This window comes from Rhea pennata, chromosome 10, assembly GCF_028389875.1.
Source record: "Rhea pennata isolate bPtePen1 chromosome 10, bPtePen1.pri, whole genome shotgun sequence".
Taxonomy (NCBI): domain Eukaryota; kingdom Metazoa; phylum Chordata; class Aves; order Rheiformes; family Rheidae; genus Rhea; species Rhea pennata.
The window spans coordinates 5,775,986-5,801,506 of record NC_084672.1 but is presented as its reverse complement, the minus strand read 5'-3'; the positions used below and the strand labels follow the sequence as shown (position 1 = coordinate 5,801,506).

General features: G+C 46.6%; 1 protein-coding gene and 1 long non-coding RNA gene across 3 annotated transcripts; one reads left to right on the top strand and one right to left on the bottom strand.

The window, feature by feature from the left end:
- Nucleotides 1–354: 354 nt before the first annotated feature.
- On the bottom strand, nucleotides 355–15,886 carry LOC134144936 (uncharacterized). Its single transcript, XR_009959523.1, has 3 exons — nucleotides 15,016–15,886; nucleotides 7,323–7,370; nucleotides 355–751 (listed from the first exon to the last, which is right to left on the bottom strand). It is a non-coding gene; the product is annotated as an uncharacterized LOC134144936 (long non-coding RNA).
- Nucleotides 14,348–24,892, top strand: NR2F2 (nuclear receptor subfamily 2 group F member 2). Of its 2 annotated transcripts, none has more exons than XM_062584268.1 (3): nucleotides 14,348–14,422; nucleotides 21,122–21,649; nucleotides 24,565–24,892. In XM_062584268.1, exons 1-3 carry the CDS (start codon nucleotides 14,380–14,382, stop codon nucleotides 24,837–24,839), a joined length of 846 nt encoding a protein of 281 aa, XP_062440252.1. In that variant the 5' UTR covers nucleotides 14,348–14,379; the 3' UTR covers nucleotides 24,840–24,892. The 2 variants fall into 2 exon arrangements, with proteins under 2 accessions (XP_062440252.1, XP_062440251.1); XM_062584267.1 differs by lacking the exon at nucleotides 14,348–14,422 and adding an exon at nucleotides 18,273–19,588.
- The last annotated feature ends 629 nt before the right edge of the window (nucleotides 24,893–25,521 follow it).

Below are 25,521 nucleotides of genomic sequence, written 5' to 3'. Positions count from 1 at the left end.
AACTTGTTCTCTCAGGCTCCCATGTAGGGTTGATTTTAAAGGCATTTTCATTTCACTTTGGAATTCCAGCTGTGGATGGGTGAAACAGTTCAGAAAATTCAAGCTTTCTCTCTTTCTGTTGCTTTTATGGACAAAAGTAGCAAGGCGGGGGGAGAACACTAAGGGGAGAGAGAAACTAGTCAGCGTTTGATCCTGTATATATTGTGATTATGACTGTATGTTCGACATTTAGGAAAGCTGACAGGGTCTTGCATTCCCCAAGTACCTGTGACGTGACACCTCCCCCCCTCCAGTGGACGTAGAATTTTACCAGTAGATTTTCTAAGTCTGAGAGGAAAGCAATCAGGTGTCCCATTTTGTTAAGATTCATCTTTAAGGATATTTTATTGAGCTTTACGGGGTTTTCTCCTGTGAGGTAGGTAGCGTCCAGCAGTTCTGCTGTGTCGTCCAACAACAATACAAGATCTTCCAAGCCATCACAGAGCTGCATTTCTCTTTATGTCTTTGCGCTGAAAAACACCATGCTGATCAAAAAATCTCATCACATCCATGGGTGCAGGTAGCAAAATCTAACAGAGAAAGGCACTGTGAAAGCAACCACACCAGGTCTCGAGGCAGTGCAAATCGTGACAGATCTCTTGAATTTTACTGTAGTTATGGCTCAGCCAAGTTTTGCTACCTTTCCTTTAGGCAAAGGCGCCGCTGAATTCAGTAGGAGTTTTGCCTGAGCGGAGAACTGCAGAATTCAGCCCTATGTGCAGCAAGAAATCAGCCATAATTGTCATTTTGGTAAGACAGGGACTATGAAATACAAATCTGTTCTCTGAAGGAGGAGGCTGAAAACAAAAGACGGCCAGCTTCCCCACCACTTTGTCGCTTAATACCTAGCAGTTTCTTGAAATTCTTGACAGGTTACTGCAATGAATTGAAGTTCCCAACTGGTGGCCATAAGCGGCTGCTGTCTTTGTATCCCAGTAGTCCTCATTAGAACAAAGCTGCTTCGAATTAAATCCAATCTACATGCCGAATCAATCTTTCAACCCTTTGATTGCTTCTGAAAATATTTATATTTCTTAATAATGCACATTTTGTCCCACAGTCTGTGATTAAACCCAGACAAGGTCCAGAGAAGCCTGAAGTATATGTGGAAGGGGTTATTTTGGACAGGAAAAGAAAGATAAAGAACACAGGTTTTTCCTATTGTGAAACCATTAGCGTGTATAAATCTAGCAATTTCAGTGGTATAAGCATCAGAGTGGGGTTGTAATAAATACAGATTCGAGCATTATAGTAACCAAATAGCGTTTATGGATTATGTTCACTAGTTCATATTTCTCAGCTACTACAATCTAAAAGCATTTTGCTGCACTGGATTCCATTAATATTCTGTATTAATATTCTCTTTACATCTTTGCAGAAAAAAAGTTAAGAATCCACTGCTGCTCTCTGTAAAACAAACATATTTAAAGAATCATGCCCTCCAAAGAAAAAAATAAACACAGGGATGCTGTAAAGGAACTGTGTTAGAAGGGCATGGACTGTGGCTGGCTGAAATAGGCTCAGTTCTACTTAAAGTTAATAACTTCCATCTGATTGAGAATCTGGCCCTAATACAGGACATTTTTTGTGTGAAAATTAGGATGTAAAAACGAAGGCAATAACTGCTACTATCCCTTACTGGTTAATTTTTTAGGTGATAAATAATAAGCTTTGGCTGGAAATGAGAAACACAGAAAGCCTTTGAAGCTGCACATTGTGGTAAATAGTATATTACCCCTTTCTCAAAAAGTAACATGCATCACAGGTAGGATATGTGGAGGTGAAGAGAAGGATATATCCCTTGGCTGAGAGGTAGTGCAGGTGGGGCCTGATCCTGGACAACAGGAATTTGCCGTTGATTAAGAGCGTGGATGTGATGAGGATACGGATCAGATAAAGGCACTGTACCTGTCTCCCTCCCTAAATATAAATGACTGAACTTGTCTATAATAAAAGGGAAAAATTGGCTTCCAAAAACATGCTACAATCTCTTTATCTCTTTGGATAAAGTGCCTAGGTGAGAAACAGAGAGAAAGCTTAGAAACTAGAAATACATAATGCTTATTTAATAATAAATCATTGTCATCTGCATATTTTAAATACACCTAATACACTTTTTCACTGGGCTGGTAAATCACTGGGCTGGTAAATGCTTGTGATCATTTTGAAAGCTCTTTTATAAAGGAGGGAAGGAAATATTCTTACCTAAAATACTATTCATAGTTTCTCTCATCACATATTTCATTATATTAAGCTGTCATTTCCTAAGTATGTTTGGAGGAGTATTATTATTATATGTATACCCTCAGTCTTGACAGCTATGTTGCATTAATATGGAATTTGGATGCTCAGTCTTTATCGTAGGGAGAAGTTTATTGTCATCCCCAAAAATAAAGGGAGAGAGTGATGACAATAAACCTCTCAAAAATAAGGCCTGATCCAAAGTCTAACAAAATGAATTAAAACTGGGTTTGGATCAGGCCCACAGCAAAATGTTATATTGTACAGCTAGTATTTTCTGAATAACTTCTATTGTTCTACAAGCCTAATTTCACATATAACTTAGGGTTTGTTACTGAAAAATAGCTTTTTTGTCTAGAAACTATAAAATGTATCCTTTAGCGAACACACACATACCATAGAGGATATTGTCTTATTAAAGAGTTTAAGCCTAAAGGTGTATGCCTATTTTTAAAAGAAATTTTCTGATTGTAGATAACTGCTCAATTTGATTTAGTGTCCAATGATAGTGATGGGGTTGATAACTGAGCATTCATCGGTAATTCATCTTGTGCTAGTAGAAATTTACAGCAAAGCAGTGCTTTCCCAACACTGACAAGTCCTATTAATCTTCTTCAGACACATTTCAATAGGTGTCTCCATCTGTGCCCAACATCTAAACACTCTGGCATCACTAGGGACTTGGAGACACCTTCATTTCAGGTTACACTAGTGAAAATGTGATACTAGATTGTACTCTATTTTTAACCTAATTCTCTCCTTTCATTCAATTAGCCTTTCTTGCCTGAATTTTTCTACTCATATGTAACATCCTTTTCCCAGGAAGAGCTTAAAAATAAGATTTAGTTACTTAAAGAGACATGATCTGCCAGGGTAAGAGCAACCAGGAGCTTGATATATAAAAACAGCATAGTAAAGCTCACGTATACAGTGTGGAGACTGAATTGGCAGCCAGAAAACACGTCCTGTGTAGCATGCCCACAATATACCGGTCCTGGTGCAACTCTTGCAGGCACGGTTAGGTTAGGTTAGCACAGGTCTGAAATTAAGTACCCCATCCCCAGCTTTCTAAATTTATAAAGAATTGCTAAGTATTTTGGTTTTGAAACCCAGGATGTGCTGAAACATCGCTGTTTGTTCAGGCTGTACACAGATCATCACCACACATCCCCACTTCTCTTTACATATACAGCTAATGCATGAACAAACATAGCACAATCAAATTACAGCAATAACATTCATGGGTGGATTATGTTCCAACTTCCTTGCTTACCATTAAATGTAAGTAAATTGCAAAGCACATGGAAGAGGTATGGTGCAAAATCAAGCAAATTTCTACTCAGAACCAAAAGTTGTTTTTCCACTTTCAAAGCTGCGATGAGTTTGCCATTAGAAGCAGCACAATTTTAAAGATTATTCATTTAAAAATGTTTCTTTTGGTTCTTTGTTTCCTTTTCTGTTTTGCTAGCACATACCGTTTTGGTTTGGGTGGCTCTTACTGCTCTGAACTTTCTTCCGAAAAGCAGCAAACAATGAGCTGTGTACATGCACGGGGAGCAGCGCTCCAGAACGCAGTTTCAAACTTTGTTTCTCCCTTTATGAAGTTCTCCTGTGAGTCATATTATAGATCTAAATGACCTTATTGTAGGTGGCAAGTTTAAATGTGCTATATTAATAACTTGTTATCCAAGACAAATTAAGTCCTTATGTGTCAAAAGCACTCTGCTCTGGATTACCTACAAGACAAGTATTTATTGAATAAACGTTGGATCCAATTTCATTTTAATGTGACTGACTGTATGCTGCAGCCCCTTAGAATAAGATAAAAACACTCAAACGTGTAACTGTGTTGCAACGTTACACCTAACTTGTCTATTTCTATTATTGTCTTTTTAATGTGGGATATCAAAAGAATTTAGGGGTTTTACGGATTTATTATTATTTTTTATTATTATTATTATTATTATGAAGAGCAAGAAGAGAGAGAGAAAAAAAAGACTGGCATTCAGCCTAAAGAGAAATCATTGAAACAAATTAATCCTATGCCGTTTAAATTGACATGGTAATCCATCATCAGCAAAGGGAAACTCTGAAAGCAATCTAGAATCTGCAGTGTTCTTTCACTGGCCCTCAGGCACAAAGACAGATAGTAAAAGAGGAAGAGAAAAAAAAATCATAAAAGTTAGCAGTGCCTTAGGAAAGGGAAAGGATAGAGGGAGCAGCTTTCACTTTTTCCTGCTTTCAGATGTCTAGTTCAGAAAGCAATGCTGATTAACCTTCAGCCATTGCCTACTAGCGTTTACTTCTGTATGTCAAATCATCTTCAGCTGCAGAGATATAAGTAATTTCAAATAGTGCAGAGCCCCATCCTATATAAACTCTACCATTGAAAACTACACCAAACATCAACTTTGGCATTTCTACTTACAGAGGGCCTTTTATTAGCTTAAACTTGGTCATTCCAAATGGACAATAAATTCTATCTTCTCAGCCCTGGAAAAATGAACTGTACTATCCTAGGAGTTTAATGACCAGGGTTTTCATATAGCTGGTATGGAAAGGCTTTTTTTTTTCCCCCCTCTTTTTGTCTATCCCCTGCTTCCTCAGCAAGGCTTCCCACTATAATATCTGTTTCATGAGAATTTTTTCAATCTAGCTTTAAATACCTAAAGTGATGAGATTTCATGCACTTTTAGAATTGTATTATACTTATGATCAGAAGAAAACATAAACCTCTTGGGCCTTGAAAGCCAGTTGCGATACAACCATTATCCGTATAATGTCAACAGAGCTACACACCTATCTAGAAATAAACCTTTCAAGAACAGCTTTCCCTGGCATGTGTTTTCTTTTAAGGTCAGTGGTGCATCACTTTTTGGAAAATGTTTCCCCTCTCCGGCCAGGTTTAGCAATCTGAAATAGAATGTATGTTACTAAATGAATAGGTTTAATTTTAGACACTGAAAAAATAAATACGAGAAGAGAGCTAGGGCAGGAATAATACCTTTCAGTTAGAAACAGACATAGTGTAAAGAAAAAGTCAGAACTTTAGTGCCAGGGGCAAAGGGGTGAAAGGCTGGCTAATATGAACCATATCCAACATCTGCCCTATTTTAATTTAGCAGGGATAAAGTTTCTTCTTTTTTATTATTAAGAAAACTTTATGTGGCAGAGAAACCCATGAGCTTTGTTATCAAAACTGTTTTATTGTCGCCCTGAAACTTAGAACTGTTAAAAGTTTGCAAGGGGAAGAGATAAAAACTCTTCTCCCTCCTTTTTTACCCCGTCACAAGCTTGGGCTCAGGTTCTGCTGTCTGGGATGTCCTTTTCATGTCTTTATGAAGTACTGCACTTAAGTCTCTCATACAAAGGAAAGGTTAATTGTTCAGGATAGGTCCAAATGATTGATTCTCCGGGTAAAAAAAAATGAAGATATAAAACAAAATATTGCTTAGAAGACGTTATTGCTTCGTAGTCGCTCTCAGAGAGGAGTGATGGTGGTGGCGTACAGCAAGTGTAAAGAGTGGCTGAACTGGGAATCTGTATGATAAATAGCACAAATTGCACGGGTGGAACATGATCTCAGTCTATGTAAAAGCTTCCCACCTCGATAGTGCAAATTCTGATATAAAATAACAAAATACACTAAAACATATGTGAGTGACTATGGGAGTAAAAGAACAAATGGGTTCCTGACAGAAGAAGGATGAATACCTTTGGATAATCTAATGTTAGTATTTGATTGAAAGCATAACATTCCTTTAAGCATCAATATGCTTAGGCTCCAAAAATGGTTATTTTATTACCCCTTAATACTTAGATCAAAGCAAAACATTGTAGCTGGAAGAAATGTTCTCTCTGGAAATAAAATTCTGTGTAATTATTTCATATTAAAAACTAAAACCAGTCTTAGATTCAAAAATATTTGCTTCCTAATGTGTGATATTATGCAAGCCGGTTGAGAGAAAGTAGACGTGCCATTTTTCACTGTTTGTGGGTATCCCTTTGCTTTTAAGTTTTCAGTTTAACTCTTTCAGGCAAAAATTCTTTGTACAAAAAATTATCTTTGCCCAAACACATGGGATTATTTGGGTAAGACTGATCAATTTCTTACAGATAGAAATTAGAATTTGATATAAGCTAATATTGTATCATTTTAAATACTGTCTGCAAACATAAGGAGGGGAAATACAAAGAAAATTATATGGAGATTGATAGGCAGTTGAAACTTAAACCTTGAAAGCAGACAAGTATTTTACTATTGGGTAAAGCAGCTCTTCTTAATTTAATTCAGGACATGGATTTTAAAATATGCACTCAAAATATTTCCAAGAAAGCTGCAACCTTTCAGAGGCAAGAGATAAGAATGTATTTTAATTATAAGGTTATAAATACACATTTTTTAACAATCCCCTAATGTAATATGTAATAATGTTCAGATGCGGTTATTTATCTCTCTGTCTGTATGTATCCCTGTCCAGGATTTTGGGGCTTTTTTTTTATATATTATTATTCTGTGTTTTCACGATAGTTCAATCTCTATTTATGTCATATCTCAGGCCCTGGAAAATAGGAACTGCTAGCATAAATAATCTATCTTTCTGTATTTTTAAACTATCACAGAATAAATAAATAATGTTTCCTTTTTACAACTGATGGGTTAGTATTAGAAGTAGGAATATGAAATATTTAGACACGTTATTTCAAACTTTCTAACCGCTTTTGATTCTGCTAATTATTTTTGATAATGTCACTCAGAAATCAAAAAAACCCTTCAAAGAGTTCATTATTGGGACTGCTGAAAGGAGAAGGAGTCAGATATAAGGCAGCAAGTATAATTTGGTTTTAACTTTTTTTTCACTGACTTCTAAGCTATATTATTTAGTAGAATGATGGCTACAGTTTAATTCTATATTCAGAGCTTGTTAAATAGGGAAGGAGTTGAGACATTCAGCTGGGATATTGTTTGCTAGCTCAATTAGTATCCAAAGAATTTGAAAGTACAATAAATGTATCTGAAGATCATAGCTAAACAAACTTACCAAAAAGTACCCACCTCTCTCAGCAGCTCACGTATTTCTGCCTTCTGGCTGGGAGAAAAAAGCAGTTCAGATGCATAGGTTAAGCCTGGCGTATGGGAAAGTTTGTGTGAAATACAAAGAAACCTGTATTTCACTCAATAATTTCATTGCTTAAACATATAGTTTAGAAGCATCTTTTCCTTAAACATGTGATTCAATAGCATTTTCTTCAAAGGAACAATTCACTATGTTAAAAGATTTAAGAACAAAGAATGTGCAGCCAAATGCAAATTTTTACAGTGTTATACTGTGTATGCAATTATGTATGTAGGCAGATAGATATAATTTGAGAGTTATTAACTTTCAACATCAATGATGTATCCTGAATCAATACAATGTAACTACCTATTAAAATATAAACCAGGTGTGTTACGAGACAAATACAGGCTGAGAATCTTTTCTAGATTTTTTTTTCTTTAAAGATTATAGCTATAGTGTGGATGAGAAGCTAAAGAAATTGCTGCTGGCCCTAAAGATGGAGACTGCTTTGCTTTTTGCAATATCTGACGTTTCTAGAATGTTTCATTTCCTCCACGTTTGAAAAACGATTAAAAAAAATCTGAAATGTTGTGAAGGGAATGAATTGTCTCGCAAACGTCCGTAAATTTAGGAACCACCCGGTGCATGGGGAAGAAAAAAAGAAGAAGAAAAAGAAAGTTCCCTTTCTTTTCCATTTTCATTTGGATCATGGGAGGGGAATGCAATAGAAGGGAGCAGAAATCATTTTCAACCTTGCACCCCCGTTGAATCTCTCACTATTGCAGATCCTTTTCTCCCTCCCTCCCCCAAGCACACACGCACGCACGCACACACACACACACTTTAGATCAGCGCAGTTAACCCTGGCTCTGCGCTGGAGAGGGAAGGGTTAATGAAACCGAGCTCTTTACGACCTCGAGGGTCAGACTCTTCCTATCTGCAATCTAAGGAATTAGGTAAGGAGGTTATAAGATTATAGTGAAAGGAGTTATAGGCCCTCGTAGCCTCACACCTGAACATATTGGTCTAATCCACTGGGATTCTTAAAAATCGCTTCAGCTATGGAAAACTGTTAATTAGGCTGTGTCTATCCCGAGGTTTCCTGTTGCATTAGTGATCCAGCCGAGCTGCCTGAACTCTATAGGCTAACATGAAATGCAGTTAATATGCCTATATTTTCCCTCTCCACAACTGAAAACAGCAGCAACCGCTGATCTGGGGAGAAAGCGGAGTTTAGATGAAATGCACCCCCCGAAATGACCATAAGTCATTTTTTCTTCCTTCATCCCCTAGCCCTGAGTGACCGGCAGGCTATTTGCAGCTGTTTCTAACTTCAGTGTTTGTTTACAGTAGCAAAATTAGCACTTTGAAGAGAAGTGAAAAGCTGTTTTCACATCAGTTTTCCTCTCCGGTTCCTAGCTTGAGATAGCTTTTCTCTCTCCCAGCGAATAGCATCATTTAAACTGCGGCTCAAACTTCCCCTCGCTCCTGCGACTTAGTTCTCTGCAGTCACATCCTAGTTCTTCCGAAGAGAAATACACGCAGAGAAAGCAGTGTTTGGACACGGCCCAAATACCGGTGATTCGAGGCAAAAAATTCCCGAGCTTCCCTAAAGAAGCAGTTTTAGTGTCGCCTGGCAGAGCCCTGCCCCGCTCCCAGCCTCGTGCCCTTTGGTACTAACGCATTTGGGTGTCTCAAGCAAAGTTTTCTTTAATCTGCCCGGCCCCCTCGATGGAGGCTGTTACACCTGAGACCCCGCTGAAGGTTTCCCCGCGGCAGCAGCTCCCCGACCGAAATACTTTGAAGCACGGGCTGGGTTTAGCCATTTTGTCATTTTCAGAAATGCTGATTTTTTTGATGCCACTTGTGGTCTCCCTCGAATGGCAGTAATCTGTAGATTACATATTACGAGACTTGTCATTACGTGGATAAAATGAGGTGGTTAAACGCTAAAATCCATTTTACTCACCACATTTGCTGGGGGTGGGGGGAAGTAAGGCGGGTAGGGAGAGGGGAGAACAAACTTGAAGGAGAAGGATTGAAACCCTCGCATCAGAGGAGCATCTGCCCTCGCTCCTGCTCTTAGAGACATCCCTGCCTGGTGGGCACCCAGCTCTGGAGTCCCCTCAACTTGATCCCAAAGTCAGGCGGCCGCTCACTCCGGCCGCTCCTTCCTCTCGCTCCCATGTCTTTTGTCCCCATTTTCGTAGTGTCTCAGGCATTGCTCTACGGGGGAGGCGGATTTTTTTTTCCCTGCCTCTCCTGTATCTACTCTGTAGCCCCGTCCTTGCCTGCTCTCCCCCCGCTTGCCTCTTTCATGTGTGTTCCTGATTCCTCTCTAGCTGATGTGATTCTTAAGAAATGTGGGTCTTATCCCGTCCCTACCTTTGCCGGGTCTGATTAGATATTATTTTTTCATTGGCTCTGCTACAATGGGTTCCTCCCTTTAATCTCTCGATACATTTTCCCCCTCCCGGTATAACCAAATCCATGAAATTCACAGCCTCTCTCTTTGACACGACTGGCTCGTCTAATCACTCCATATCGATTTCCCTAACTCTTTTCATCCAGCTGAAGACACATCTTAAAACACTCCAAGCCAGAGTGTGCTCTTTGCTTTATACACACTAATAAAATGATTTACCCTTCTCTCTCTGCTCTCCTCACAGGAGAAAATCGTTCAAGTCCCGGCTATTTGTGTGTGATCAGTAAATATTTAGTGTGGCGACATCTTCAGCTCCTCTCCTGATCAATACGCAACCCAACAGGAGGTGGACTATTGTCCGGGAGTGACTTGCTGAGATCTCCTTTAGATGAATACTATGCCCCCCCATACAGTCTGTTAGGATTTATCCTCGAAGGTAACCCGTAAAGAGAGAAATAGAGCCTTTAGAAACGTCTATTTCTAACCTGTTTACTTTGACATTAACCCACCTAGGCATGGAATGGCTTATTCTCCCCTCTCCCATCTCGCTCTGATGTCCCAGCACTTCTAAAATGCAGCTAGAAAATGAATATCAAACTAGGCAGTTGCTTTGCTTCCTTGCACCCCTCTATTCCCTTTTTCCTGGCCCCTCGAGTCTCGACGGCGCAGTAGCACATTAAAGGGGCGATTTCCGTGAGGGTCTGTTGCTGCGTCTCGCCGTGCAGCATCCCCAGGCGCTGGCCGTGCTCCCACGGCTCTTCGTGGCGTGGGGGCTAACGAAAGTGCCCAGGAGCATAGGGCGCACCAGCAACTTCTCTATACTTCTCGTAGCACCCTGGAGCTCTGCCTGAAACCGTTTCAGACCGAGTCAGGACTGAGGGTTGGGTGGTTTTTTTTGTTTTTTTTTTTTTTCCTTTTTCCCCCTTTATTTCTTTTTTTGGGGGGGGCGTTGCTTGTTTGTCTGTTTGTTCGTGTCTTTTTAATGACATGGAAAGTCTGCAGAAGAAAGAAATGGAAAGGGAGAAGAGCTTAAAGCCCGGTTCCTGCGGTTATCCATACACGACCGCTTTCCCAGGGAGTTAAAACGGACAAGAAAGAGAGGTTCGCGTGTGTGCGCGCCTGCGATGCTTTCTCCTGCTCTGTTATTTCACTCTTGGGAAAGCCTATGCCTCGACTAGGAAATATTTCCAGGTGTAATTAGTCCAGGATTAAGTAGCGTGTCCCCGCCGGCGCGGGGCTGCGCGACGGCGCGGGGCTGCGCGGCTGCGGCTGCCCGGAGCCGAGCAAGGTGCGCGCACCCGAAAGGTGCCTCGTCGTGTCCGGGCTGCGCGGGCGCGCTCGCACACACCGTGTGCTGCAGCCTGCGGAAATGCCCGGCTCCTCATTTCATTTCCCGGTGTGTGTTTTTGCACACAAGCTGTAGGGCGAAGGCATTTATTTCTATAAATGTGCATTGCGTGCATGCATGTTAAATAAATATGGGGCTGCGTGTTATAGAGGTGCGACTATTATTCAAATCTAAAGCCAGCTACGTCCACCTGTTAACTTTGTTTAGAAACCACTTTCACTAATGGCTTTTCGCTAACTTATTCAGTCCGTTATTCGAGTATAGCAGGCAATGGAGGGGAAAAATCCATATGAAAACCTGCTTCAACCTCTCTTCCAGAGGACACTTTACACACCTTGCCTAGACAGGGCTCCTATAGAGCGCTTATCTCTCGAATATATCTTTATACTAATGCATACTTAATTGGTCTGTCTTGACTGTCCATATAAAACAATTTAATTAGGGTGCTTTCTGCTTTGGAAAGAAAGAAAAAAAAATCTGCCCAGCATTTATTGTATTTAGCACCAATACAGGCAGAAAATGTTGCACAAGTTTTTGGTTGAAAGAGCACCTATGTGTCCATTGAAGGGCGTTGATCCGAAAAGACAGAGAGGACAAGTAAAATCGATTTGAAGCGACCCTCTCTGTCCCTTTCACACCATTCAGACACTCCATTCCTTCTAAGACAAAGACCCAGCGCCTTGGGAATGCTGGCAAGGGGGAAAAAAAGGAGGAAAAAAAAAAAAAGCTTCAATCCCCCTAAGCAAAAGGGAGAGCTCTGAAATTCCTTCATATTGCTGTTATCCCCCCCCAACCCCCCAGATATGATCATCTCCAGGATTTTCTTTAATTCGGCGTCTAACATTTCTGCTGCGAGGAATGTCCCTGGAATGGGAGGAGGTAATTATGGCTATTAGTGCTGCAAGCCCAGCCTCAGCCCTGGTCACTCGCAGGCTTTTAGGGTTAAAATAGCCCTCACCTCTGACCCCTGCAGAGCAAAGTTGTAGCTATCGCCACAAGTTGGGCCAAAGTTTTCAAATCCAGAGCTGTGCAACGCCAGGGGTGGGGGGGTGGAGGGGAGAAGAAGGGGGTGAGGACTTCTCCCTGGAATTGTTTTTGGTTTGGATTTAAATCATATTTAAATCGCGTTTCCCTCCTTCTCTTTCCAGATAATACATTTTGGAGGGCTGGGGGAAAATCTGGAAATGCCCTGCTCCTGCTACCTTTCCCCCTGCTCTTTGCATTTATGTTTAATTTGGCAGTTTGTTTTCAAGCATGAAAATGGTTATCATCAAACTGAATTACTAGGTCATCCTTTCATCCACCATATCTCAAGAACAACCGGTGGGGGGGGACACATCTCCCCATTTTAGGCTTTCCCCACCACCAGCACGACCCGTAAAGCTTTACAGAAAAGAAGCATTTGGAAAAGGGGAGAAAAGCTTCAGTTTATCTCCTATGCCTTTTGCACACCTTCACAATCCCCCGTTAGGGGCTATTTGGGAGCTGGAGGTGGGGGGGGGGGACACCAAGCGAGGAGAGGGGGATCCTACCGATGCAAGTATCCCTCTGGCAACAATAAAAATTAATTCAGCTGGGCTATGTCTCCATCTTCCATGTACTGATTAGACTTAACAAGAGTGGAAACTTGTGTAGACCATATTTATGGTATTAACGAGCAGTTAAAAGATTTATCCTTTTCCTGATCAATACCGCTGGTGGCCGCCCCCGGCCCCTGCCCGGGCCGGCCCTCCCCGAAGGCCGGGATGACAACTGCCTTCCTACTTTTGCAGCACGGTTCGAGGTGGCGAAACCCCATTGTAATTTTCATTAGCCCGGTAAACATGCAATTAACATGCAGCACTGTGGTTAACTTAATTCCTGCTGTAAGGCAAGGACAAGCAAGAAATGGAAGAGCGTTTGTTCCATTTGTCAAGTATGACACACTCCTCACCATAACAGTCCCCGACAAGAAAAGCTCGGCTCCCCACCACCACGACCACCACCCCTCTTCCCCGAAACCCCCCACACCGACACACACACACACACACACACAAAGAAGCAGGAATCCATTAGTCGGAGAGTATTCTCCTGCCAAAGGCGCTATAATGTATTCCAAATTTTCCCAAGCCCTCACTGTACTGGGGTCCCATTACCTTCCCCCCCTACACACCCCGGGAGAAGGGGGCTGAAGAGCTGATATTTCTCGTGGGTAAAAGATTGAGCCTCCTCCTAGCCGTATTTTTTAATAAAATAAAATAAACGTGCTTCCCATGCCTAAAAGTTGCCATGTTTGTGAAGGGGGTGGGGAAAATGTCTCTAAGGGTTTCAATTAGCAACAAATGATTATTGCAACGGATTTTTGGTAATGAAAAAATGTGGAGTACCTCTTTCTAGCTGGGATCTCAGGGGCAGTGAAAGAGAGAGGGAGAGAAAGAGAGAGAAAGAAAGAGAGAGAGAAAGAGATTGCTGATTAGCTCGGATTCTTTCCCAACTTGCTTTAGCGTCTGCTTGCGTTCCCTGCCGACCCTACACAGGACACTATATATTTTTCCCCTTCGGTGCATGTGTTGATAGTTCAGCCTGTAGTTGTTTGCGGTTGGCTTTTTTTTTTTTTTTTTTTTTTTTTTCCTGCCGGGAAAGGGGGGAAGCGGGAAGGAGAGGGGGGCTGAAATCGGTCGCATCCATCCTACCCCCACAGTCATTAAGTTAGGATATTTTCCTCTCTTATTTTTTTTTCTCCCCAATTGGAAGGGTGGGTTGTGATTTTTTTTTCCTTTTTTTCAAGTCTCGCCTTTCCAGCTCCAAACAAGGTGTAGCGAGACGCTCTTCCTTCTAAGGAATGAAATGAGAGACAAGGATCACTCAAAGACATCTCCTACCTTGGGCTTGGGAATTTTTTCTTAAAGGCGAGGCGCACATTCCTAAGCAGCTATGTACAAAGCCCCCCCTGAAATCTTGTCTGTGTAAAGTTAGAGTGTGTTCAGGATTTTTTTTTCCTCTCTCCCAAGGCTGATTGCTAATAATACATCGAAAGCACTTCCCTTTAGGTTGTGGGAAATCTATTCCCTTCACCTTGCCTCCTTTTTTTCCCCCCCTTGAAGGCTGTAACTTCACTTTTTTTTTTTTTTTTTATCAGTTTGCACAATCGCTTAGATAAACACCAAGAAGGAGACTTCTCTTTAATTACCCAACGCACATCTTTCTGGGGGGCAAACAGCGGTTTGATCATTTTTTTTGTTTGTTTGTTTCACCTGCCAAACTAAAGGAGAGGTAGAAAAAGGAAGATGCAAGCGATTTGGGACCTTGAACAAGGCAAATATGGTTTTGGTATGTTTACTTATAGTTTTTTTCCTTCTTCTTTGACACTTTTTTTTCGGGCAATGTGTTGTGATTCTTGTGTTTCTCTTTTAAGGAAAACAAAAAATCCAAAAAAGCAAATGTTAGCTAACGTGCGTCTTAAACGATCGTTTCTAAGGTTACGTGGGTTGCTCTAAGGAGGGGAAGAGGGGAGGCGGGGGGGGGAGACCCGAGTGTGTGTAATTGCAGCACCATCAGTTAGCACGTCCTTTCGCTAAATAAAGAAATCGGCAAACAAACAAACAGGGGAGCGGAGCGGCGCGGAGGGGAGCGGCGCGGCGCGGCGCGGCGCGGAGGAGCGGGCGGCGGCGCGGGGCAGGGAGCGGCGGCGCTGCGAGCCGCGGCGGCTCCCGGGGCCAGCGAGGGCGGCGAGAGCCGCGCCGGGCTCCGCGGCCGCGGGCGGCATTTCTCCCCCTTTCAAAAAAAAAAAAAAAAAAAAAAAAAAAGGAGAGGTCGGTGGGGACGGTATCGCGCCGAGAGCCCCTCTTTTCTCCCCTCACTTTCCTCCGCGATCCCTTCCCCGGCTAAGCGAGTACAATGGAAAGAAGCTGGAATATACTCACCCTCCGGAGGTGTGGTTGGCACTTCGGCGGAGGCTTTAAGGCAATTGTTTATCCTTGTTTTTACTATTAGTATTGCAAAAGACGTAGATCTGACTTTAAGCGGCAAAAGTGTTTTGCTCTGGTAGCAGCATGCGAGGCACGGTGCCTCATTAAAAAAAAAAAATCACAGAACAGGATCCCCCCCCCTTTACCACTGTTATGTAAAAATACCTATTCGGCACAGGGCTCGCAGAAACCCCGATGCAGAAATCTTACAGTCCGGTCTAGGAGTGCCCAAGCCAATTAATTTTAAATCCTTAGGAATTAATCAGATTAAAATGTACAGAAGTTTCACTCTCGAATGCATACGTGAGCCAAAAGTCGTTTCCCTTTAAGAGATCCTTTTCTTTTAAAGTTGAATTTTAGGCAGATAAGAGACTTACACTAGGGGGCAGACAGATACTGTACTTGCTCCAATCTTAAGCAATTTTTTTCCCTCTCTCACAGCATATGCTCTGATTTAGCACTGTAAATTTTTCAGAGGACCCAACTCTGACAGCCCCTGGTGATTTTCAAAGTACCACAAGCCAGTGGTTAAAAATTGCATTGACTTGGAAGTTCAGAGGCACACAATAGGAGCCACTTTCCCTATTCATGGAACTTCAGTGTGGTGGAAGAGAAAAACACACACATACTACATTGAGGGAGAAGAGGAATTCATTGAATTCTGTTAGACGTAACTGCTTTCCACTGAGTTCAGAGCGAACCTCGGTATTTGTTCGATGCCGTATTCATATTGCGATTTAATCTAGAAAGAATTAGAGGACTGTTAGGCAGCTTTCTGCCAGGAAAGCAGCTTCCCTTTCCTTCCTCCTTTTTCTTTTTCTTTTTTTTTTTTTTTCCTTTTTTTTTAATCCTAAAGATTTACACCGTCTCTACCCTAAACTCTATTTTAGCAAAATAAATCCTTCCACTCCCTCTCATTAAAATAAATTTACATCTGCAGTAAAATGGCAGGAGGGATGTATTTATCTATTTGGAAAACCAGTGCAGCCTTACTTCTAAAACAGAGCAGTGCCATTGTGATTGGGCTCGGAGAAGGACAGTCGAGGATCTCCCCCGTCTTCGCGAGGCGCTCAGGTTTCAGATATTATTTAGCGAAAATAGCTACAGTTCATTTTTACATGTCTGTTTTCCCTCAGCCTACTCGCAAGGGTGTCTTGAAATAAATAGCAAAGCATCTAATGGTGCTAATAGATAGTTGTATGGTTGCATCCCTCGAAGAGCAAATAGTTAATCTGGGGCAATCTTCATTACTGCTTGAGCAATCGGCGTATACGGCAGCTTTTAAGACTATCAATGGCCTTTATTTTTTACGTTCAAACTATTAATATTGTAGGTACTGGCAAAACCGCTTTCTGTTGTGATTTCTGTTTTTGTGGAGAAGGTATTAACGTTTCTCGTGTGGTGAATTAATCCTGTTTACGTTGTCAGATTTGAGACAGGAAAGCTATTTTTCCCCAGGAAATCCAACATCAGCAGCAATCCGTGACCACCCTGCGCTCTGCCCAGCACCTCTCGCTCCCCTCCGAAGCGCGACCTCCTCGTGCCCGGGCTACTCGGAGCGCCCAGGGCAGGTCCCCGCGCTTCGCCGGGCAGGGAGATTCCCCCGCCGCCCGCCGCCCCCGGCCGCAGGGGAAGGTCGCGTTGCCCCCGCCGGACGAGCGGGAGGGCTGCAGCCCGCTCTTGCGCCGCTCGCCCGCGGGGTCCCGGCGCGGCGGGTCCGCGCACAGGACGGAGCTCGAGCCCGGGCGCTCCTCGGAGCTCCCCGCCGCCGCCGCCCGCCCCGGCTCTCAGCCTCACCTGCGGCCGCGGCTCCGCGGCGTTACTGCGGCGGCGGAAGGCGACGGGGGAGGCGGCGCCGCGCCGCTGCCCGCCGCCGCCGCACGGCCCGAGCCGCCCGCCCGCCCCTGCGCGCCCTTTCCGCGCCTTCGCCCTCTCGCCCGCCGCCCCTGCCGCGCTTATTTCGCTCGGAAGCGCAGAGCCAGCGCGCCGGGGGGGGAACCGCGGCGCGGAGCCCGCGGCGCGGCCGGCGGATAAGTCAATAAAGTTGGAGGGACGGAGGCGAAGAGCGCGGCAGCGCCGCCCGCCCCAGGGCCGCGGCGCAGGGCGAGCGCCGGCGGCCGCCGCGGGGCGCCCGGAGCGGCCGCGGGGCCCGGCCGTGCCCCTGCCTCGCGGGGGAGCCCGCGGCGGCGCCGCGCTCAGGTGCCCGCGGCGGCGCTGCCGAGGCGCGGGCAGGCCGGGGCCCGGCCCGGCGCCCAGGTGAGGCGGCCCCGCCGCCCCCGGCCCCGCCGCGGAGTTTGGGGCGCGGAGGGGGGGGGGCTAACGGGGAAAAGAAGAGGGGGGAAATTAAAAAAAAAAAAAAAAAAAGCCGCGAAGAGGCGCGGCGCGGCGGGGGGGGCGGCCCGGCCCCCGCCTCGGCGCTGCCTCTAGGACCGCGCGGGCGGCGGCGGCCGCCATGAGCAGGCCGCGCAGGGCGGCGCGGCCCAATGAGGGCCGAGGGGGCGGCGCGCGAGCTTTTGACCAGTCAAACGCCGTCGGTTGCCTTATAAGGCGAGCGGTCGCCATGGCAACGTGTGCTAAGTTGCAGCAGTTCGTGTCAAAGTTCACTCCGTAGCGAGCGGGGCGAGCGGCTGCTGGCGGGGCGCGCGCGCGCGCGCGCGCCGCTCCGCCGATAACGCGCCGCCCCCCCCCCCCCCTTCCCTCACGCTTCCCTCCGCGCGCGCGCGCGCGCGCCGCTGCCCGCGCTTTCGGGGGGCGCTGCCGGGGGGGGGCGGGGGGCAGCGCTCGCTCCCCCCCGCTCTCTCTGTGGTGATTCCCCCCCCCCCCCGCCTCCCCCCGCGGCCGAGGAGCGATGCTGCGCGCTGGGTTGTGATCCTTCCCCGCTCCCTCCTCCTCCTCCTCATCCCTCCTCCTCCTCCTCCTCCCGCTCCCCCTCTTTTATCATCCCGGCCGGCTGGGCGCTGCGCTGGCGAGTTGACTCCTTCCCTCCCCCCCCTCCCTCCCTCTCCTCTTTCCCTCCCTTCTCCTCCTCCTCCCCCCCCCCCGCGCGGCCCCCTCCCCCCGCCCGCCCGCCCCGCGCGCCGTGAGCACCGGCGGCGCGGAGGCGCGAGCCCACTTGCGAGGCGGCACAAGCAGCATAAGGCAGCGCGCGGCGGCGGCGGCGGCGGCGGCGGCGGCGGCACCCGAGCGGCGGCGGCGGCGGCGGCGGCGGCGGCAGCGGAGCAGCCCGCCAGCGGGGCAGGGAGCGGCGGGAGGACGCGGCGGCGGCGGCGGCGGCGACCCCCGAAACGCTGAGAGAAGGGGACACACGGCGCTCTGCCCCCTCCGCGCGCACACATTAAAAATAATAACAATAATTATAATTATAATAATAATAAAAGCGGCGACCCGGCGGAGCGGCGGAAAGGAAGAATTAAAGCGAGAGAAGGAGGGAGGAGAGACAGAGAGAGCGGAGGAGGAAAGAGAAAAAAAAAAGAGAGGAGAGGAGGAGGAAAGAAAAAAAAAAAAAAGGAAAGAAAAAGCCCACAAAAACAAAGCGATCGCAGTTGATGTGGCTGCCGCAAGCTGGACTTCCCCAAACTACGGCGAGACCGTCCGCTCCCGGCGCCGAGGAAAGTCTGCCGCGCTGCGCGTGCTTCCCTCCGCCGCGCGTGTAATCCTTAACCTTTTATTCGTCCTGATTTTGATGGCTTTCCTGAATGGCTGACGGCGAGCTTCCCTGGACCTGGCCCCCCGGCGCCCGCCTCGCCTCCCGCTGCAGCTCCGCGGCCGCCGCCCGGCGCTGAGGGCCAGCCCCGACGAGACCCGGCTCCTCTCTTCCCCCCCCACCCCCTCCGCGCCCGCGGAGCCCCGGCCCCGCCGCTCCTCCGCCGCCCCCGCACCCCCCTCGGCCAAAAAAAGAAAGGAAAAAAAAATAAAGGAAGGAGAGACGGGAGGAAAAAAAAACAAAAAAGGAGGAAAAAAGCAACCCAACAAACAGCCCGACACAGTCACTAACGGCGAAGCTGCTCCGCACCGCCGAGCCCGGCAAACTTGGCGCATCCGAGGGGGAGCAGGAAGTTTGCGCGACGCGGTCCCCTAGATATGGCAATGGTAGTCGGCGCGTGGCGAGACCCCCAGGACGAGGTGGCCGGAGCCCCCGCCGGGCCCGGCGCGGCCGCGGCGCCGCCGGGCCAGGGGCCGCCGGCCGGGGCGCCGCACACGCCGCAGCCGCCGGGCCCCGGCGGCGCCCCCAGCGCGCCCGCCCAGCCCGCCGCCCCCGGCCCGCAGGGCCAAGGCGACAAGCAGCAGCAGCAGCAGCAGCAGCAGCAGCAGCACATCGAGTGCGTGGTGTGCGGCGACAAGTCGAGCGGCAAGCACTACGGCCAGTTTACCTGCGAGGGGTGCAAGAGTTTCTTCAAGCGCAGCGTCAGGAGGAATCTCAGCTACACTTGTCGTGCCAACAGGAACTGTCCCATTGACCAGCACCACCGCAATCAGTGTCAGTACTGCCGCCTCAAAAAATGCCTCAAAGTTGGCATGAGACGGGAAGGTATTGGGATTTCATTTGTTTTCCAATTCTCACTCACTGCCCTTTTTTTTTTAAATTATTATTACTATTATTTTTTAACCCCCCCGAACCCCAAACCCAACCAGAACCTCCTTCCCCCCTTTCCCCGAATAAACAGAGAGAAACTTTTAATGAAAGAAAGAGGTGTTGCGGAGGGAGGGCTGGGAAGGGGTGGCAGGGGCTCTTGCATGCTTCCCCCTGCTCTCCTAATTGATTTGTGTTTGTTTTGATTTTGCTGATGGAGGTTTGCTGGAAGTGGATTTTTAGTTTCACGCCGCTTAGCAGGCAGATGACGGTTCTGACGTGTGCTGACTTCTCCCTTTTCTCCCCCCCCCTTCAATGCTTCCCCCCTGCATGCCCAGCCTTAACCCCGCGCCCGGAGCAGCTCTGCGTGCGTGTGGATGCACACACGGAGCCTCGCCAGGGAGACACGCACATATATATATGTATATATATACACATATACATGTATATCCCCCAAGCCATGTACATATATGTATTTATATCCCCCAAGCCTTAGCGTGCAATTTTATACAGGCGGTTCAAATTACCCCTACAATGGGGCTCACCCTGCCACTCCGCTGTGCATTCCCAGCCGGATTGTGCACCTTAAAAATAATAATAATAATTTAACGTGTATATATATCTATATGTGCCTGTGTGTGCGTGTATCTGTCGCAGCGTGCCTGTCCCTCTCGATCACTGTCAGCTCGCTCTCCCGCCCGGCGCCGGCCGGCCCCCGCGGGGCAGAGCGCTGCGCGGCGCTGCGCGGCGGCGTGGGAGCGCGGCCGGGCTCCGCGGGGCTCGTCTTTGTGCGGCCGCCGGAGCAGCGCGGCTCCGCGGCGCCCCCGCGGCCCCCGGGCCCTTCCCCGCCTGCCTCGGCCGGCGCTGTCAGCGGGGAGAGGCGGCTGCAGAGCGCCAGGCCCGCTGCCCGGCCTCGACCTGCCCGCGGGGGCCGGCGGAGGGACGCGCGCACCCCGTGTCGCCTCCTTGTTATTTCCCCCCGTTTTTTATTATTATTCCTTGTCGAAAAGGGGAGGGAAAATAATAGCAGTGGGACAGCGAGGCGTGTGGGACCAGCGCGATTCGGAACTGGAGCGTTTCTTGCCTCCCTCCCCCCATGCCCCGGCCTCAAACCAAGACGCCGTTTTGTTGTTGGGGTTTCTTTCTTTTTTTCCTTTTTTTTTTTTTTTTTTTTTTTTTTTTTTTTTTTAAGCTGTAATGAAGAAAAATACCCAGGCACACAAAGACGTATCGTGCACAGCCGAAGCAGGGGGGTGCCGGGGGTGGCGGTGTGTGAAATGATGGGACTCGGCCGTGCCGGGGCTGCCGCAGCGGCGAGGGCAGCGCGGAGCCCAGCGCGGAGCCCAGCGCGGCTCCCGGCTCCCGGCGCCGGGCCGCGGAGGCGCGCTGCCCCCGGGGCCGCGCGGAGGCAACGCGCCGCGCAGCCCCGGTTCGAGCGGATCGTAGCAATTCAGATATTAATAGCTGTAGTTTCTTCTTTATTCACTGCAGCGGTCCAGAGGGGCAGAATGCCACCCACACAGCCAACTCACGGGCAGTTCGCCTTGACAAACGGGGACCCTCTCAACTGCCATTCCTACCTATCCGGATATATCTCCCTTCTTCTGAGAGCAGAGCCCTACCCCACCTCCCGCTTTGGCAGCCAGTGCATGCAACCCAACAACATCATGGGCATCGAGAACATTTGCGAACTGGCGGCTCGGATGCTCTTCAGCGCCGTGGAGTGGGCCAGGAATATCCCCTTCTTCCCAGACCTCCAGATCACAGACCAGGTGGCCCTGCTGAGGCTGACCTGGAGCGAGTTGTTTGTGCTCAACGCTGCCCAGTGCTCCATGCCCCTCCACGTCGCCCCGCTCCTGGCAGCCGCCGGTCTCCACGCCTCGCCCATGTCCGCTGACCGAGTGGTCGCCTTTATGGACCACATACGAATCTTCCAAGAGCAGGTCGAAAAACTGAAAGCCTTGCACGTCGACTCCGCAGAGTATAGTTGTTTAAAGGCCATAGTCCTCTTCACCTCAGGTAGGCAGTCTTTCTTTGCTCTTCCTTTCCCCCCCCCTCCCCCCCAAAAAAATAATACCCCCCACCCCGGCCCCCTCTGCTTGGCTCGGGCCGGGCACAGCCACCCCCGGCACCCCGGCCCTGCTCGCACGCAGACGGGCAGGGGCGGCGGAGGCCCCACGCCAATCCCCTCCTCCCAGCCCCGAAAAACAAGATTTTATTTAACACTGGAGCTCTGGGTTGTTGCATTTAATGACACGCATCCGAACAGCAGCGAAATCGGTTTGGTGGTGTTAAATACGAGTCGTCCTATCAGCGGAACTACTCAAAAAAAAAGGGGGGGGGGAATTTTTTTTGTTGTTGTTATGGGCAGCCAGGAAGGGGGAGAAAGAAAAGCCCTGCAGGATTAAAAATTGAATTTAAAAAAAAAAAAAAGGAGTTAAATGTGCAAAGCTGAGTTTCAAATATGTTCCCTGCCATGTCGTAAAATAAAATAAATCAACTTCCCAAAGAGCTGTCTCTGATTTAAACTGAATGTGGCAGTGAGCAGTTCTGTGTCATTTAAGCTAAGGGGAAAAGTTTGCATTTGCACCCAGCAGGAACTGGATAGTCCAAAGGGAGTAGCGGGTTCGAAAAGATCATTACCATAAGTAGACAGGGATAGTATGAAAAAGTAAGAGGAGAGGACACTGAAGCTGCTGCTCCGCAGTGTAGTTCCGGGGTGGCACGACCATGCCTCTCCCGAAGAAAAAAGCTCGAGGTGTTTCTTAGATAATCAAAGGAGGGGGGAAATATGTGTCAACTTTTGCTGCCTTGAAATAGTGCATGAGTTATAAAGCAATAATTGAGTGCGTTGTGAAATCTAATTAGCTTGCACTGGGGTTTAACCTGAGTGAGTAATAAACCTGATATTAACTCTGGAGGCTAAATATTTTTTTTTCTCTGAAAAAAAAAATCTGGTTGCTAATTTGTGCAATACGTTATCTCAGATTGCTAACTTTAAGGTTGCATCGGCAACACACTGTGCTGGAGCCCTAGTAGTTTTGAGATTAAGTTTAAATACATATATAGTTATTCTGTAGCTCATTTGAAAGCTTGGGAAAGTGGCCACGCGATAAACATATGAATGGAAGCAGGACCTGTAAAATAATTACTCATCGGAGTTTTTTAAAGCCTGATATCAGGAAACAGGAAAAAAAATGTAGTTTATGTGGGAAAAGAAGGACTCACAATCCGTTCCTTGTTGTGTTAAAGGGGGTCTGGGGAACGAAGTCATTTTCTGGACTTTGTCCAGGTTCTGGGTCGTGACCTAAACTTCCTTTTATATATTATTGCTTTACACATAAAAAACTTCTTCTCTCCCCCTCCCAAATTACTTGTGCTCAAGTCCTAAGGTGATCAATTAGCAGGGCGCATCTAGCCACAGGGGCACAGGGAGCCTGAGAGGGACCGTGTGGCTGAGGGGTGCTTATTTTATTTTCTGTCGTTTTTCTAGGATGCGTTTTCCTCTCCCTTGCTCAAGTGCTCAGCTAGGATCCCACACACGCGCACATCCGTCCCCAGCCCCTGGCCAGCACTCACCCACCCCCGCGCCGAGGAGCCCATTGCGAACCCTGCCTCTCTCCAAAATCACTTTTTAGCCTCCTGAGAAAACAATCGTCCGATCCTGTCGTAACCGCTTAATTTATTACTATTTTCAAAATGTGAGGCCTGGCGTGTAAATTGCCTCCCAACTAGATAAATGTTTCTTGTTATCTGATTCGGGAGAGAGAGCCACATGCAAAAAAATAGGGTTATGCATGCAGCTGCTGCAGCACCCCAATAAGAGCCACTGATGTAAAGCAGACGCACATAGATGCATATAATGTTTGCTGCTGCCTCTTTTAAGGGGGGAAAAAAATCTGGGTTCTAATGACTCGCAGAATATGCATGTGTTAGCCCTGTGCCTAGGAAAGCCACAGGGAGGTCAGGTCACAACCTGTGCTCTTTCAGCACAGACGTCTCTGATTTAAAGGGAACTTATTGTATTTTAGCGTATCAGAAAAAAAAATGTCCAGACCCTATCAGGGAGTTTTCTTCTTGTAAGGGCCTTTAGGTTTAAAAAGAAGAAGAAGAGGAAAAAAAGAGGGGGGAGTGGAGGGGGGAAGAAAGAAAGAGAAAAGAAAAGAGGGGGGAAAAGAAACAGCTCAAATGAACAGAGAGATCACAGTTTGCATGGCTGCCTCTGAATAGGCTAAACTGACAAGATCAGTTTTAAAGGGCCACTTAAATCAGTTTCAAAGACTGAAGAAAAACGCGTTGTCTTCTTTGGGGGAGAATCTGTTGCTGGATCCGGGGCGCCATTATCTTTGGCTGGGCCAGTTTTTTTTTGATTATTATTATTTCTACCACTGTTATTAATATTCCTTCTCAGCACATGGTTAGGCTCTGTGCAATTATTTTCCAAGTAGAGGAGATATAGTGGCTTCCTATCTCCCTCTCTACTCAAGTCTTCCCTCCTCCCGCTAGCCTTCCCCCCTAAAAATATAGATACACCAAATTATGCTTGGCCAGTACCTCGTTGTCAACCCCTCAGGTCTGTAGTGCAATTAGAAATCTCGAATCTTGGAGCTGTGTTCAATCCTAAAGGAGACCCTCCGGAAGAGAGAAATACAAACACACACAGACATGCACACACAGACATGCACACACACACACGCATGCACGCACACATGCACACACACGCGCACACACACACGCGCACACACACACACACACACACACACACAGATTGTCCCTTTTGGTAAAACCTACTTAAACTCTGGGGGGCAAGGTGATGGCGCACGAACTACACTGAAAAAAAATCAAATTAAAATTTAAAAAAACTTTTTAATCTGATGATTGTTTTCTTTTTTCTTTTCTTTCTTTTTCTTTTTTTTTAATACACTTTCTTCTAGATGCCTGTGGTCTCTCTGATGTAGCCCATGTTGAAAGTTTACAGGAGAAGTCACAGTGTGCTTTGGAAGAGTATGTTAGGAGCCAGTATCCCAACCAGCCAACACGATTCGGGAAGCTATTACTACGTCTCCCCTCCCTTCGCACTGTCTCCTCTTCTGTCATAGAGCAATTGTTTTTCGTCCGTTTGGTAGGTAAAACCCCCATAGAAACCCTAATCAGGGATATGTTACTGTCTGGCAGCAGTTTTAACTGGCCTTATATGTCCATTCAATAAAATATTGGAGAGAGAAAAAAAATAATAAAAAATGAGAAGGGAGATGAAAGAGAGTGAAAGGAAAGCAAATGACGTTTGGGTTCTGGTTGTTTCTTAAATTTCCTTCTGCTAAGAAAGGATGTAAAAGGATGTTACAAGTTTGCTAAGAGAAGACAGGAAAAAATTAATGGACTGTGAATTAAAAAAGAGACTGTCAAATGAACTTTTACAGAATGCATTAAAAACTCCCGTGTCGTTCAGAAAAAGAACTTGCTACTTATCATTTTTTGTAAAAAATTAAAAAAGAAAGATAAAAGAAAAAGAAAAAAGAGAAAGAAGAAGAAAAGAAACGAGGTTGGGTTTTTTCTTTTTTTCTTTTTTCTTCCTTTTTTCTTTTTTGGGGTAAACTTTTTAAAAAATTCTCGCTTAAAGTGCATTTAAAGGAAATTTGGAGAAAATTAGCAGAATGGCAGAAAGTAAGTCTTTTTTTTCCAAATTATTAATTGTCCTATGTGTCTATGTACCTATAGCTGTTCTTTTTTGTATTTTTCTGGTTTCAAACCAGTTTATTCTGTGGTTCTATAATAATTTTTGATATAATCTTGGCTTCTTAAAAAAAAAAAAAACTGTGTATCCTTAAAATATATGTTCTGAAAGAATTAAAACTGAGTCCACGAAAGTATCATAGGAAGAAAGGAAAACA